Source organism: Physcomitrium patens, chromosome 25 (genome assembly GCF_059467195.1).
Source record: "Physcomitrium patens ecotype Gransden chromosome 25, ASM5946719v1, whole genome shotgun sequence".
NCBI lineage: Eukaryota > Viridiplantae > Streptophyta > Bryopsida > Funariales > Funariaceae > Physcomitrium > Physcomitrium patens.
The window spans coordinates 2,363,007-2,379,618 of NC_143434.1; the positions used below are offsets into that span (position 1 = coordinate 2,363,007).

Sequence of the window (16,612 nt, forward strand, 5' to 3'; positions counted from 1 at the left end):
CATCGTTCATTACAAAAATTAAGAGATGCGGGAGTCTATGCTAAGATAGAAAAGTGTGTATTCTATACTACTCAAGTCAACTTCTTAAGATACATCATTTCAAATGATGGACTTATAATGGATCTTAAGAAAGTTCAAACAATTATGGATTAGAAGATTCCAAAAATGGTAAGAGATATCTAATATTTTTTGGGCTTTGTCAACTATTATCGAATCTTCATCAAAGACTTCTCTTGAATTGCAACTCCACTTGTACGTTTGACTTGCAAAGACAAACTTGAGTAGAATAAAGAAGTTGAAGTATCTTTTGAAACTTTGAAGTCAGCCTTTATTTTTGCACCAATCTTATATTGTGTCAACTTTTTTAAGTCATTTTTTATGGAAACAGACACATCAGACTTTGCTTTAGGTGTTGTATTATCATAAATAAGAGTAAATGATAAACTTCACCTAATAGCTTTTTATTCCAAAAAATTTTCAGCAGTCGAGATTAACTATGAAATCCATGACAAAGTACTTTTTACAATCATGGATTCATTTCAAGAATGGCGTCATCATCTAGAAGGCACTTCTAATCCAATTACTATATATATGAATCACAAGAATCTCAAGTACTTCATGTGAGCACATGTTTTAAATTATTGCCAAGCCCATTGGAGTATGTCATTATCAAGATTTGATTTCAAGTTCACATATCGACCCGAAAAACAATAAGGTTTATTAAACGTCATTTCTAGATGTTCTTATCTTACAACAAAAGAAAGAGATGCATCTTTTGATTAACAAAGAAAAATTCTCTTGAAGCTAGAGCATTTTCATCTTCGAGTAATAAAATCAACATTGACTATTGATTCGATCCTTGTGAAACAAATCCAATTAAGTATGTCTTCTGATCCTCTTATTCATAATATCAAGAATCTTTCTTTTAAGTCTCAAGATACTTCTAAGTTTGAGTTCAAAAACAACCTACTCTATTTTGAAGGTCGATTATATATTCCAAAAAAAAAAGCACAATTATATGTTCTTCAAGCACATCACAACTTTCCAACAGCATGTCATTTTGGATCCAACAAGACTTTGGAGCTTATATCTAGAGTTTTTTGGTCGCCACAAATGTGGAAGAGTGTAAAAGACTTTGTTCAATCATACAATATTTGTTCAAGATCAAAAACTCCTCATCATCGATCTTTCGGACTTCTTCAACGATTATCTATTCCAAAACAATCATAGTCTTCTATTTCTATGGATTTCAGCACAAATCTTCCAATCTCAGGTTCTTATGACTCTATATTCATGATAGTAGATCGTTTTACTAAGATAGCACATTTTGTACCATATACAAAATCTATCACATGTGAAGAAATAGCTAAGCTCTTTCTTAACAATATCTATGGCTATCATGGATTATCCAAAGATATTATATTGGATATGGAAACTCAGTTTATAATAAGATTTTGTCGGACTCTTTTCAAGATTCTAAAAGTAGATATAAAACTATCTTTGACATTCTATCTTCAAATCAATGGACAAACAGAGCATGTTAATCAAGTTTTGGAGCAGTATTTAAGATGTACCATCAACTACCAACAAGATGATTAGACAACTCTTTTGCCATTAGTAGAGTTTGCTAATAATAACATGGTACATTCTTCTACAAAATAAACACCTTTCTTTACCAATTATGATTATCATCCACGACTTGATACTTTTGACTTTTCAAAAGCTGATAATCCTATGGCAAAAGATTTTGCAAATCATTTATCAAAACTACATGTAACAATGAAGGCGCAATTAAAAGAAGCTCAAGAACAATAAAAGATCAATGTGGATGTCTATCGAAAGGAACAACTACCATTCCACATGGGTGATGAGGTATGATTATTTCATCATAATATCAAGACCATTCATCCTTGTGACAAGTTGGACTATCGTAGACTTGGAACATTTTCTATTTTTTCACAAATCAATCCTATTGTATATCGTTTACACCTACCAAAATCAATGAAAATCCATCTAATACTCCACGTGTCTCTTTTTGAACCATATAAGACAATGGATATACCAAGAAGAAGATAAGCTCCACCTCCTTATATAGAAGTGGATAATAATGAAGAGTTTGAAGTAGAAGAAGTCTTAGATTCAAGGTGGCACCAAAATAAATTAGAATATCTTATCTATTGGCATAGATATGATATTAGTAAATGCACATGGGAGTTAGTAAAGAATCTTGCAAATGCAGCAAAGGCGGTAGAGGCTTTTCATCAATGACATCCATTAAGATAAAAAACCTTCCTTATAAAAGAAACAAGATCTAGGCAAGATAACATTCTACTTTCAATCTTTATTTGTAACTTTTTTGTAGTTGTGATGCTAAAGAGATGAAGAACCAATAATCAATGGATTTGATTGAAGAGCCTTTGTTTGCAGACCTATCGTACGAGACTTTACGATTAGCACAACCTTCAAGATGATGCAATCGAGATGAAGATCTTCAAAAATGATGTGTTTTTCTTCAAATAGATGGTGAAATATAACGCGTTTGAAATCACGACCTTAGAAGAAACTCCTAATGTTTGGTAATTTTATTAAAGGTAGGAACAACTCCTAACGATATTCTAAATATTTTATTTGAAGGAAGTTATGAAGGTCTCAACAACGATCAGATAACAAGGTGGTCTTCCTGCCTTAGTATACGACACTGTTGATGGTTGAGAGGCCCTATCAACCATCTTCAAAGAGAACAAAGATCTCAGTATGTGGCGAATATAATTCTTTGTATCATAGATTTCTTCAACATATGATGACGACTCTTCATGGAACTCATCCTTAGAAAGGGGGTTAATGTCATGAATATATGCATGTAAGCCGATAATTATTTATATAAATAAGTAGAAGTAAATAAAAGTAGTTAAAAATAAGTTAATTCTATAAAATCTTCTATGAAAGCTTTGTAGAAGCTTTATAGATGCTACTTTGACTTTATAGGTGTCTTTAATTGACTTTTTGGATTAAAAACATAGTCAATAAGTTGGTTATGTGCCACGCATGTTGTTAGTTTGAAGACCAAGCTAATTATGTAGCCCACACATAGAAAAACTTATCTTGTAAGTCGAGGCATGTATCCTACAAAGTCAACACATATTGGTGGTCCTATAGAACATTGCTACGTAGCTCTTAGTTAGATAGTATATATAGAGACAAGAGTGAGGTCTTCTTCACTCTTATCAATTCCTTTTTTGCTTGTAGTCTAGTTTCAAGAGTCTCAAGTTTTCTTATCTTTTGGCAATAAGCCTTTCCAATTTTTTTAATATACATATTTTTTTATTTCTATTTTGTCACTCTTTGTTTGACAAAAATTTCATTGGTTTATGCATCATCTTTTAGTTGATGTCCTTGATACTACATCCCTAATTGATATTGTTACATGCTACATGACCTCCACACCACTCAAACTCGGTAAAAGGCATGCTTTTATCTTAGGGCACATTTAGCAATATAATTTTTCATCTCAATGTTAATATAAAAAAAATAGAATAAATAAAAAAAAATAAGTTTTTTATATATTTGATAGCCAAAACAAACAAAGATCATGTAGGATGTAAAAATATCAATTAGAATGTAGCATTAACAATTTTTAATATATATCTTAGTTTTTTTTGCTTAAAAATTATTTATTCTTGATCAAAGTTATAAATTATATTTTTAGTAGTTTAACAAGAATATTATTATTTCTTTAAATTTATAATATTTTTTTTAAGAAGTAAGTAGATAATTCTATTTTTTATAAATTTTGTTGTTTCAAAGGTTATAACTATCCATCTTTGAACTAATATTTTGGTGTCTTATATTAATATTTTTTTTAAAAAATAGATTATTATTTTTATATATATATATATATATATCATTATTTAATTAAAAAATATTTTATATTATCTTTTTTTTATCTAAATTATGTATTTAATAAATATTATTTATTTATAATTTAGATGTTTTTAGATAGAACGAAATAAAAATATAAAAACTACTGATGAAACTTTAGATAATAGGCTAGCAACTATTGCAGATCTTTAAGGTCTTTTTAACACTCTTTGTATAAAAATTTCACATATCATGAATACCAATATAAAAGATTAAGTTGCTATGCCTATTAGAAAAGTCAATGAGAAAGTTCATACTTTATGCTAAACAAATTTGTAATTAAAAGAAACAAGTTCAAGTGATTAAGTTCAATAGAGTAATATAGTTTATATTTCAAAGCCCTCTACAAGGGAGTCAAAGATTGATATGTTGGAGAAATTCACAACTATATTTTGAGATAACAATCAATAAAAAATTACAAAAATAAAACTTCAATCTTTGCAACAAAGATCAAATTTTATTGCTATTTATGCTATCAAATTTCAACAACTTATTTATAATATAAATTAGAATAATAAAACTCTTATCTTCCAATTTTGATATGGTTTAAACAATAATGTTGAAGATCTATTATTGACCCTATTAAAAGTATATTATTCAAAAAATATATATAATTTAAGTAATTATATGTGATGGCTGAGTGTTTGAAAAGCATCAAGAATAAAGATTTGGTTGGAGAGGGACAAATCAATACACAACAATATCTTTTAGAAAATTGCAAGATTATTCATTTAGGCTAAAACTTATGTACAACAATATAATTCAATTTAATCAACAAATATTAGCAAAAAATGATAGTTGCCATGATAAAAAATTATGTTTCTATTATTGATAACCAAACCACAAAATGCAAGATTGTTTAATTAAATCAAATAGATTCAATGTTCAAAGTACAAATTTAAATATAAAAAATTCTAAAACAAAAATTCTATTTATAGTAATAGCTTTGTAATTAGAAAATTCTAAATCTTAATTTTGAATATAATTTTCTTATTTTAATTTAAATATATTTCATATATATATAAAATTATATATTTTATAGAAATATATTTATCAAATAATAGTAAAATTTAAATTTGAATATAATTTAATATAATTTAAATTTTATAAAATAATATTTTTTATAATTTCTAATTTTTAATCTATACAAATGTGGTTCATAGGTTTTTTAAACTATTGATATTATTTTATATCTAAATAAGAAGTTCATTTAATCATATCAACATTTTTGAGGTTTTATTGACTACATTCATATAAAACATCTAATATGTTATTAGATGTAGTATCTACCTCTTATTATATCAACAAGCACTCAAAGACTTTTTTTAATCTTATAGCAATAATTTTATTTGTTAGTGGTTGGTTCTTAATCTTGTTAAAATAAAATGTATAAAAGAATATTAAAAGAACATGTATATATCTAATTATTATATTTGTTTCTTCTTTATTCTATATCATCATATTATTACAATAAATATATAGTCCTTATCTATAACAAATAATAATAATAATGATATATTTTTTAAAAATTAGTTTAAAAATAAATTGCTAGATTATTTAATGTCTTTCAAATTTAATTATTAGTATTATTTCTATGCTAATATACAAGATATTATAATTTTATTTAAGTTGCCTTAAATTCATTATTATCTACTTTAATTTTAATATTGCTACTAATAGTTATTCCAAATTTATTAAACTAGACATAAACCTCCTATTACAAAAGTAAAATTATAATATTTAATAATTAAAAAATTATAAAAATAAATAGTAAAAAATATTTAAAAAGAACTTATTGTTAAGTTTATTGATTTATGGATATATTGATTTATTTATTTATCTAACTAATGATATAAAATAATTGATCCGGAAGAGATATTGACTAATATTTGCATTTAAAGTTACCAAAAATCTCTTGGAATAATCTTAAAATTATATTTGTATTTAAAGTGCATATAGTCATATTTGATACAAAAAAACATCATTTATATTATAAATACTTTTCTTTGAAACTTTATTTACTTAAATTATTATAAAACTAATAGTTAGCTTTAAAAAAATAGGATTTAATTATATTTAAAACAAAAGTATCATTAATAAATGAGACCACAATAAGGATTATTATTTTTCATTTCTTAAAATTATTTGAAAAGTTACTTTACATTATTGATTATATATGAGTATACATATTCTATATATGTATGTACGTATATATGTATGTATGCATATAATAAAAACATTATGTGCTATTTTTTTTTCAAATTAATTTGTTAGATGTGTGATAGTACCGAAGTTTTTGTTTCAAAAGTTCAATCCATGATTCAACCAAACGTTCAAAGTATCATACGTTCAAGATATTTCAAATTGTTGAAACCAAATCCAATAGTATCAAATTAAGAATCCTATTTATTTGATTTCATATAACTACCTGAATAACAAAACCTTTACACGCAACAACAGCAACAAAACAAAAAAAGAAAAAGAAACAGCATAAAAACAGGGAAAAAGGATGAAAACTAGAATGATGAGTGGTTCTAAATTAGTTACCCTGGAACCCAACAACAACAACAACAACATCGATAATTAAATTTCCTTAATTTTTCGTTCACAATTGAACAAATTGCATCAAAACTCTGTTTCCTCCCCACCGTCCGATCGGTGGATGCCCGCGAAACCTAACTATCACGCACTGGTCGGAGAGCATGAGACTGCTTAGACCGTCTATAGCGGCAAGAATGGCCTAGCCTTGTCATCGTTTCACCGCCGCGTGCAGATTCCGCTTCTAGAAGCCTAATTCTGGCGATGGGAGTGAGTGTGTTGTGTTCGCTTCTGGCAATTTTGTCTTGCCCTCCGCTGGCTTAGCTTTACCGAGCGAGATATTCTGCTGTAAAAAGCGAGCTTATTAAAGTACTTTAGAAGCGATTCTCAAGTTCGTTGAGGCCTCCATTGTCAGATCCGCGGCAGAGCATCGATTAGGCAAGGTTGAAATCGTGCTCGATGGATTGCAGCTTCAAAAGCGACAAGTTGTGTGAGTCTGGCAGGACAGAAACCACTGTGATCGTGTTATGTGGAGTCACATGACATGAATTTCCTTGACTGTCATGACCACATCGAGCAACCAGAGCACTTTTCAGGGAGGGGAAAGAGAAGATAAGCCTCTGCTTAAGTTGTTGACCAAGTGTGGAAGAGCTGGGTGGTGTAACAACTAAACGTGTACTCAATGTTTGCACCTATGCAACGAGCGGTGTTTCTTCAACCTGCTAAACGAGAGTGTAAGTAGTACGATCACGCAAAAGTGTGAAGGTAACCTTGAATTAAAGCGGAACTCGAAGGACTGCATCATTGTTACAGGAATCCGCTACTAGCTGGACGTACTCATGTGATGAAGCAATATCCTCATGATTCGCGTCTCATACCTGAAAGATACATTTTGCCTCTCTCGTACGGCAGCAGAATTAAGGCTGACGGACTTGGTAGCGGTGGTGCATGTGCAATACGTTCATTGTTCGTAGTTCACATAGTATCAGTATATAATAATTGGAGCTAGAGTGATAGAGATGTACTCTTTGTCAGTTGCTTGGCTTTCTCATGGCTGACTTTGGGAGATAGGGCTTCTGCATGACTCATTAGTGTGACCTGAAGCACACAACGTCGTGGCTCCCTCAATTTCCTCATCGTTGAGGGATGGGTTGTTGCCCAGTCTTCTTTTTCGTTCGGGCTCTACAAACTTGCCAATCTCAATGCATGTTCTGCTTGGGACATTTCAAAGAAACTGACGGTCTATTCTCCGATCGCCAATTAGGAGAGATTGTCGAAGTGCACATTCAAAGTCTTTAATTACAACTTTAGAAATCGTCAACGGCATCGCGGAATTTAAGATTCCTTCATAATCCTCGGGGCGTCAACTTGCCCAACTGTACCGTTGGTGCATAAGAATCATTTCAGGAACTATAGTCGAAGGTGTGAGTCATTGTATGCATGAGGACCGTTGTGTGGGGTAGCGTTTCCGGAAAAGTCCGTTCCCTAGTCTCTCCTACTTTGCTATCAGGCGAGGGGGAGAGACTGTGGAGTACGGATTGCACTTGCGAGGTTTGACATCTGCCACTAGCACTTCAATTCTGCAACTGCGAGGGATTGCTTGTCTAAACTTCGAACACGTGATTGATTCATATTGGACCTGCGCAGTTTTGGGACTACCTATGTGCAAGTTTTTAGCCTGTCAGATCTGGATCGCAAGGCATGAGTTGTGTGCTTTTGTTGAGTGCGGGATAGGTGGACGAGCTTTGTGCTTAGCGGAAAAGTAATCATCTCCTGTTCGCTGGTTTTGAAAGGGGTGGTATGAGTTTAATCTATTCACTGGACGGTTGATGGCTGATCAGCTTTCTCTGACCTGCGCAAGCCTGCTAGGTGTTATGGAGTCGAAGGTTGAACCCTATTGAGAGTTGCAACTGTAGCATGTCAGGTACACCTGCCCTTCCATTTTTCACTTCATGGCCAGAGGGGATCCGATTAGTACAGATAGTTGAGTACCGCTGCTTGCAACAAGCAGCGGTGAGACTTGAAGTTGAGCACTTTCATGTTTGCTGGAGCAAGAGTGGAGATTAGGAGCACAGGCTAGTGTTATAGGTACGTCACTAATCAAAGATTTCCCACATATGAGCTCCCATTGCTCGTAAGCTAGAAGTTAATAGCTAACGCTGACGGCGTAAGCAACAGAATAGCTCGAGGAGAGCGAGGAAGAGAGATTTGAAACTATCTTACCAGCATGTGGACTCCGACGGGTAATCGGCAATCAGATAATATCTCAAAGATGGAGGACGGCGCGAATAATCGGACGAAGACGCGGCGAAGAGTGATTAACCAAGTTAGGGTTTTTGCTGGTACCGTGAAATGGTCGTACTTAGAAATGGAGGACGATTTGAAGTGCCGTTTTTGGAATTTTTTTTCTGGAAACAAGTCCAAATGTAACAATAAGAATTGTCCTACTTGCTATCCTAAGCCTGTAGAGACCACGGAATCGTCACATTTTCGAGACGGACGCATTTCTACACTTCTTCAGAAGATAAGGACATGGCCAAGGTTAGGAAGCCGGAGGATCAGGAACCATACTGCACAGGGCGCTCAACAGCCTCAGCCTGGCCAATCCCCTCTACCCGGTCGTATGAAAGCGGCCTCGTTTCCCGCCAAGCATAGAGATTTGTCTCGAGCAAGATTCCTTCCAAGATTTAAGAAATTTGAAAGTATTCGAGAAGAAAGTGATTATTCAGGTTCAACTAGAGCTGAGAACCAGTTGCCGAAGGCCAGTGAATCACTGTACACCCTACCTGTTGTCGAAGTTGACATAGGTGGTAATGACACTGAGTCGACTTCTGTAGAAGATCTTAGCAAGTACTCGTATTCATTCGGGAGTGACATGTCATTTGGAAACCGGGACGACAGCATGGCCAAAGATCAAAGTATGTCTCGTGATATTCCCAGCACAATGATTCAGAATATCGATCCACCTAGAAATACGGGACAGGATACACATCCTACTTCAGCAAGTAGTGCTGAGGTTTCAGAAAGTGCAGGACCGACTTTTCAATCTAGGGGCTATGCTGTGCCGTTTCAAGGCAGTTCACTGGGACCGACTACGCCCTCCCCAGCTGGAAGCAGTGAAGTTGCAGATAGTTTGAGAACGACTTATGACCATGGGTGGCACACTCAAACTACCGACCAGATTGAGTCACCAGTTCCTGAACCGTGTGCGTTACATGTAGAGAAAATTCCCCAGCCCAGATACAACGGAGTCAGATGGAAAGCTAAAAAATGGACTTCAGAAATACGGCCAACGGGTGCTAAAAGAACTGTTTGGCTTGGGACATACAACACGGAGGAAGAGGCTGCAAGTGCGTACGATGCTGGAATATATTACTACAACAAGCCCAGAAATTACAATTTTCCTGATTCAGAGACGTACCTACCTCGGCTAAATCCTAGCATGGATGATAGAGCGCAACTGAATTTTATCAAGACCCAGGCGCGGCTCATTGCACAGAAAAGGGCTAAAATTATGGCTGAACATACTGCTGTGCCAAGAAGAAATTCTCACCCATCTGAATTCAATCCTAGAACTCCTGATACGCCCTCTTCAGAAGCAGGGCCAGCTGACTCCCGCCCGGGCATGGGAGAGCCTTCAAGATCATCAAGTATTTTCACTTCACTGAAAAGAGTGTTGTCCGGAGACTCAGGGTTTTCCAAGACTTCTCGTAGAAAATACTAATTTTAGTAGATCAGGTCACAGCCATCTGATTACAGCCTCTTCGGATGATCCGAGTTCAACAATGAATTGGAAGGTGAATGTATCGGTGGACGAATCCTCACTGCTCCATATATTCCATGGCAGCTTTGATTCGTGCCTGAAAAACGAGAACCTATTACTGTCACTTTTCACAAGCTTTGCATCTCTGAGACACCATTTGAGGCCAACACCAGCTCTACTGACGAAAAGAACTGACTTATGTAATCGACTGTAAGGGAGCTGCTGGCCGCTGTTACCTTGTGTAATGTTAAGCAAGGTCGGGTAAGCAGTGAACCGCCGAGAGCATCTCCGACATTTGGTTCTTTAAATTTTTTTTGAACTTTCAGTTCGTCCTGAACTGTAGATATTGATTTACCTGTGTGGACATTTGGGAGTTTGAGTTGGATCTTGTCTGCCGCATCGCCAACCATGTCCTGAATTTCCTGTGCACTCAATATATTCTCTGAGGTCGATTTTAGATGGATGAGATCAATAATGTCTTGGGTGGAGCGAATGACATCGATATTTTGGCACTGTGTGAATGTGAAGTATGGCACTGTTCAAGAGAATCTTGCCCCAGGTATGTCATTATTCACTTTGATGCTTTCAGGAACGGATACTTCCGTGCCAACTCTATTCCGCACTCTTGAAGGTCCATGCTTTTGTGTGTTGCAGCTCCAGCTGTTCTTATATAAGTCACTGATGAGGGTTACATGGGTAATACCATCCTGTGTCCTGCAATTTGGAGAATACTTGTGAAGCTTCTGCTTGTTCAGAGGCCACACATGAAGGCGTCGAACACTTCAGTTGTGGTTGAGCTGCTCATTGAGTTGGTTATAAGTTCTAAAAACAAGTTAGAGTTCAATGGAGGCGAAATTCTTTGGACCCTGAATCCAAAGTGTCGTTAGTTATGTTGAAGATGCGGTTTCACCGAATGGAGAAGGTTCTTGTCTAAGTTGTCATTTTAGTTTCATATCATTCACACACCACGCTGCAGCAGGAGGTTACTGTCTTGCTCCTCTAGCGATTGCCTGGTCTTGGACGTGTAATACGAACGATCGAGAGCTCCCATTTGCTGCGGTGATAGAGGATAGGCAGTTTTTGGCTCTTGTATATGGCACTGTGTTTCTATCACAGAATTGAAATGTTATGTTTCTAAATGTGTCTTTACTTGGGAGAAGTCGCGGTATACGAATCAACGCTTGACAATATTAAGTTTGAGGATGTGAGCTAGTTTGAAGGGCGAAGTCGATTTTTTTTGGTGCTGACAACGGAATCCCGATTGGAGGTATTCACCTAATTTAATTCATCGTTGTTCAACAGATGAGTAGATTCTCTTCATTGTATATCTTTAATAGTGAAATCATTCAATTTTCCTTTCTTGATTTTCGTGCTCTGTGCTTTTGGAGACAATCTGATTTGCTATGAAATAATTTGCATCTGGAATTGTATTTTGTGGACCAAATCAAACATTGCATTATTTGGTTTGAGCTTACTTGAAACTCTACCCGAATCCTTGGGTTTCAATGTCGATATCACTACTTAGCAGTTTGTCATGCCGTGGTTGCAGTTGCTGGCGCAAGCAACCGCAGGACGTGTCTGTCGGCACTGCTCTTAGGAAATGTGAGATCCTTGTAAGACATTTTCTTCTCCCGAATTTTAGTTGTCTGGTGGCGTATGGATTAGAACATGAGATGAAGGTGCTGACCTCGAATATTACTAATTCATTTTGTGTTAATTAATCTCTATTACTTGCGGTATGTTTCATGGTTTTGAGATGGTCCTTTCTGACGCGAAGAGTTGCTTTTTCTCATTTATAAAGAAGATGTATGTTATTCACGGGTATCAGCAAGTTGTACATAATGTTATGCAATATATTTTCGCACGGTTACACAAGGAAGTAAAAATTGCACGTGTATACTCAGCGCAGTCCCAGTGAGCAGTATGTATGCCTGGATAAAATATTAAGAACTAGCATGTGAAGTGGAACACGGATGAATTCTGCCAGGTGTAACCGCGTAACAACTATCGATAAGATGGGAAGATTGCTTTTAAAGGAACGAACATGAAGGGCACCTCTCCAAAATGTTTGTGGTTCCTTCTCTGGTGATGTGCTGGAACAACATCCACAAGATAGCTTACGCACCTCGTGCCGTTCAACAACTGCACGATGCAGCAAATTTCGTCAACAGATTGAACATTCGAGGTCACGAGGCAGCAAACTTGTCAACGCCACATAGCATCTGGAAAGTTAAATAGAAATCCGAATTAAACCCGAAAATCAGACCACCGAAAATAATCTGCACCTACCCATACTTTTTTATCACACTTCCCGGAGAAGCTTCTTGCCATCAGATCTGCGGAAACCTACCGGTGCTGTGTGATCTGAATAGAAGAAGCTTATTTCTCAATCTAGGCTTCGCCAATAACCCTACTCCTAATGATGTATGTAAAAAGGTAATGTCGCGCACATGTAGGAAGATTTTATGGACAATTCCCCACTTTGTACCAGGAAAGAGAGATTTTCATGTTCCTTTTCACCCGTCAACTTCAGGTGGGCCCGCAACTTAGCTTTACAATCCAACCTACTGTCTCATCCACAGTGCTTTGTGATATCAATCGCTGCTGTAATTTTGATGTGATGTGTAATTTGTTCCTAATAAAAAAGACATTAGTTATTACGGTTTCAAGCTTCATGACTGCGTCTCAGCACAAAGACTGTCTCAATGTGCTGCCCACATTTCGAGTTGAAGTATGTGGTAAAACTGTTCAGCAACTCTAAGAATCTAGTAATTTCTTCACAATGCGTCTGAGTCAAGTGACGAGACGACTCTGACTTGCGAGTGCAGTAGAATTGGACAATTGACTTGACTGAATTCCGAAAGAGTCAGCAAGATCAACAGTACCACATGACCGAATACCAATCCTGTATGCACTGTAGCAAAGGAATGGTTGCAATACCCATCAATACCCATTCCCTCATATAATTGGTTGTCGAGAACTGCACAAGATGCTCCCACGCAGACCTTCAAACCAACCAAACTTCCAGAGATGCAAAGACTCCGCATAACGTGGATCTGATTGTGTTTCTCGAGAGAGCAGACCAGGCTTTCGCCGATGAAGCACGGAAAACCCTAGTTGGATGATAACGCGGATGATGGGACTTTCACGAAAGGAACCGTGTGGCCAATCATGCTGGTCCATCAAAGTTTTTCTATTATTGGAGCAGGAGAGTTATGAGGCTCAAATGCTAGTAATGTCGCAAAGAGGTTGTTTTGGGTGTGTTCGAAGCGGGACTATCACGTCGGTGCGCTTTCTTTAGCGAAAACCTCTCGCCGATCTGTGTGCCTCGCAATATCCCAGGTGCATACTCTGCCAGTCAACTGTACCAGCTCTTTTTCTTCTTTTTTTCCTCTCTCAATCTCCCCATATGTTTGCGAGTTTTTTGTTTAGTGCTAGTGCCCATTACTTTTGTTTACTGTTCTCCATCGATGGTGTTATTATTGATGCGCTCTGCGCGATTGTTAGGTGCTTGGTTCTATGGTTGCAGCTTTTTTGTCTTCGGGGCTCACCTCCACGCAGTTTGAGTTTCAGAGGGGTTATTTTGTGATTAGAGTTACAAGAGTTGTGGTACTGATTTGACGACGTTAATGAAGGGCTATCTTTCTGTGAAGCTGTGTTAGGTGATCTTGATCGGTATTTTTTTGATTATGACGTCTGTTTGTTTCATGTAGAGGTGTTATCAGACAATACACTCTCCGGCTGTCAATTTTTTTATTGGTTATTTGTTTCTCTTTGTTTCTCTGCAGAGAAATGATTGCACCCTCTCCGACCGTATTATAGTGTCAAAGGAACTTACTGCATGTGAGAACAACAAGGGTGCATGGGTTTTTGTGAAAAATACACAAAAGAAAAGGAAGCAGACTCGGGAGTTCAACTTCTGATCGGTGGGTTACTTGAGCGATATCTGGACTAGGCAAGGCACTTGAAACAGACTTCGAGGCCACATGTCTTATTTCGGCGAGTTGCAAGCGGCCGGTCGAAGTCCGAGAGTATGCCACTTCCTTATCCTATGCCTCCTCAGCTATATATTCATCGACTACGTGTTGCACCACTCGGGGACATCGTCGTGTGTAGATTTGGTGTTCGATGCATCTGATGCCAAAGTAGCGAAATCCGACAAAGAATCTGTGGCTGATTCGGCGCAGGAAGATCCTATCTGTGGGTCAGTAATAGGTCATCTGAATTCTGGACAAGAGCCTCTGGTTGCGAAAGCATGGAGTCAGATGAAGTGGATAGGGGCACCAGCCAAATGTAGGGTCAAGGGGCAGTTGATCGAAGCCTTGGATCCGAGAAACAATTTTCGCCGTGGTTTTTCTTTGAAATTTACTAGCGATGTTGAAGATAAAACTGCGATTCTCCCATGGCTCTACGGGGCCAAAGTTGACCTCAATAAAAGGGCGCGCCGTGTGTATCTCGATTTAGGGGCTAATAGCTTCCGCACAAGCGTGACATGGTTTTCACAGATGTATCCTTGTGATTTCACTGAAATTCACGCATTCGAAGTGTCTCCTCAACTCTTCAAGATCCCATCGTCAGGCTTCAATGAGGAAACAAATTGGGTTCCTGAAAACTCTCACGCAACGCGTGTTAAGACTGCACCTGGAGTGCCGAATTGGATGTTGGATCGCATTAAAACGTACAACACATTTGTATCTGACGGTGACGATGAGAAGTCCACCAACATTACACGATTCATCAAAGAGGATTTGCAGCTGACAGCTGATGATGCTGTCGTGGTGAAGATGGATATTGAGGGAGCGGAATGGCCGATTCTGAAGAGGTGGTTACTTGACCTTGAAATGGCTAATATCATTGATGAGCTCTTTGTGGAGATTCATTACCGTCACAACACCATGTTGGATTACCACTGGGGGCAATTCAGTCACTCACGGGAGGAAGCGACCAGGTTGATTGCCAGCCTTAGAGCGAAAGGTTACTTTATCCATGCTTGGCCTTGAATTTTTTTTCCCCTCATTTGAACAGCAGCCCTGCCTGGAGTTGTGCCATCTTTTACAAGAGACTCATTGAGATTTACGACTGTATCATTTTCCTAGCTTTCCTTGATTAGTCTGCAGGGAGTCTATTGAAATTTAGCATTGGAGTGTAGTTGAAGCGATGGGCGATTAGGGGAATGTTTTCCAACCAGGTAGGAGATTCAGTTCTTCTAAATGAGCCACGGTATCGAGATTTTTTCATTGAAGAAATCAGCTTTTTGGTGGAGGAGCTTTTTTGTTAACATTTTTCACTTGACATTGTTTCGCTCCATGTTTCATTCAATCCATTTGAGTGACATGTTCTGAAACGTATGGTACCTATTTGGATTTCGAGATCCATTGGCAGCTCTCTACAAAAATATATATATATATATATATATATATACACATATCTTCATTCTTCCTGACAGTATTTTATCCTACTGTAAAACTGTCCAAATGCTGTCTAGAACGTGACCAATCCCGTAGTAATGCATAGAATTCCTCTGCTTCAGACACCCATAGTCTATCATATCAAGTACGACCTCAAGCACATGCTTGAGCAAAGCAACCGTGCATCAGGGAATGATGTAGGCAGGTCCAATAAAGTGCCAGTCAACATTCTTCTTTTTTTTTCTTTCTTTATTGGTAGTCAGCATTTCCACCAAGTGTGTCAAGAGGGTGTGTAGGAGGAGCTTTCGGTGTGGCCAATCATCCCCAAATAACAATTGGTACCGTGTTGGGATCCCATTCAATGGCCTCAGAATGGAAGGAGAGGTTGCAAATACATCCCCTTGTTGTCCACGTGTTGTTCCTAACGTCCCAGTCTAGTCTTTTGAAATATCTTTATTTAATGTAATTTGACTAAGAATCTGGCAAGTAGTGCTAGGCAAGGCAGACTTTACGTGTCCATGACACAATGTTACATGCCCGTGTCATTTGTAAGCCATGTTTGACCATGTGTGAATTTCTTGCATTTTTCTTTTTTTTTTTTTTTTTTTTTTTTTTGACACAATGCACGGGAATAATAGTGTACAGAAGTCCCAGCCGGGTCCGACCAGGATTGGGAACTTTTCTAATACTATTGATATATACAATACTTAGCCTTCTATAATGGTTCCTACTAGGTTTCATTGGAGCTTATTCCCTATCCATGTGACAAATACATTATATGCACACCATAGGTGCTTGAAAGACTCTAGCAACTTATCTCTATTCTTTGGACTTTGTTTGCACTTTGATTGTGTTTGGATCCAAGCTACCCTGCTATAATCTATTAGGTTCAGCTAGACTTTGTTGTGCATTTTTTTGTGAAGGCCACAAAATCCCGTTGAATACCACATTATTTCTTTTGATCTGTAGCAACCATGTAATGGTC

The 16,612-nt window shown here is 36.9% G+C and overlaps 2 protein-coding genes across 4 annotated transcripts; both read left to right on the forward strand.

Moving 5' to 3' along the window:
• Positions 1 to 6,746: 6,746 nt before the first annotated feature.
• LOC112278487 (uncharacterized) lies at positions 6,747 to 12,043 on the forward strand. 3 transcript variants are annotated; one of them, XM_090247799.1, is made up of 3 exons: positions 7,228 to 10,778; positions 11,380 to 11,486; positions 11,769 to 12,043. In XM_090247799.1, exon 1 carries the CDS (start codon positions 8,684 to 8,686, stop codon positions 10,178 to 10,180), a length of 1,497 nt encoding a protein of 498 aa, XP_090103925.1. In that variant the 5' UTR covers positions 7,228 to 8,683; the 3' UTR covers positions 10,181 to 10,778; positions 11,380 to 11,486; positions 11,769 to 12,043. The 3 variants fall into 3 exon arrangements, with proteins under 3 accessions (XP_090103923.1, XP_090103925.1, XP_090103924.1); XM_090247798.1 differs by having other exon boundaries at positions 7,872 to 8,007; positions 8,318 to 11,486; XM_090247797.1 differs by having other exon boundaries at positions 6,747 to 11,486.
• Positions 12,044 to 13,483: 1,440 nt separating this feature from the next.
• On the forward strand, positions 13,484 to 15,563 carry LOC112278488 (uncharacterized). The gene is made up of 2 exons (XM_024512054.3): positions 13,484 to 13,561; positions 14,008 to 15,563. The coding sequence occupies exon 2, from the start codon at positions 14,206 to 14,208 to the stop codon at positions 15,217 to 15,219; it is 1,014 nt and encodes a 337-aa protein (XP_024367822.1). The 5' UTR covers positions 13,484 to 13,561; positions 14,008 to 14,205; the 3' UTR covers positions 15,220 to 15,563.
• Positions 15,564 to 16,612: the final 1,049 nt, after the last annotated feature.

Excerpts from the sequence above, each read along its gene's own strand:
- LOC112278487 (XM_090247797.1), top strand. The coding sequence starts at position 8,684 with ATGTGGACTCCGACGGGTAATCGGCAATCAGATAATATCTCAAAGATG.
- LOC112278488 (XM_024512054.3), top strand. The coding sequence starts at position 14,206 with ATGTCTTATTTCGGCGAGTTGCAAGCGGCCGGTCGAAGTCCGAGAGTA.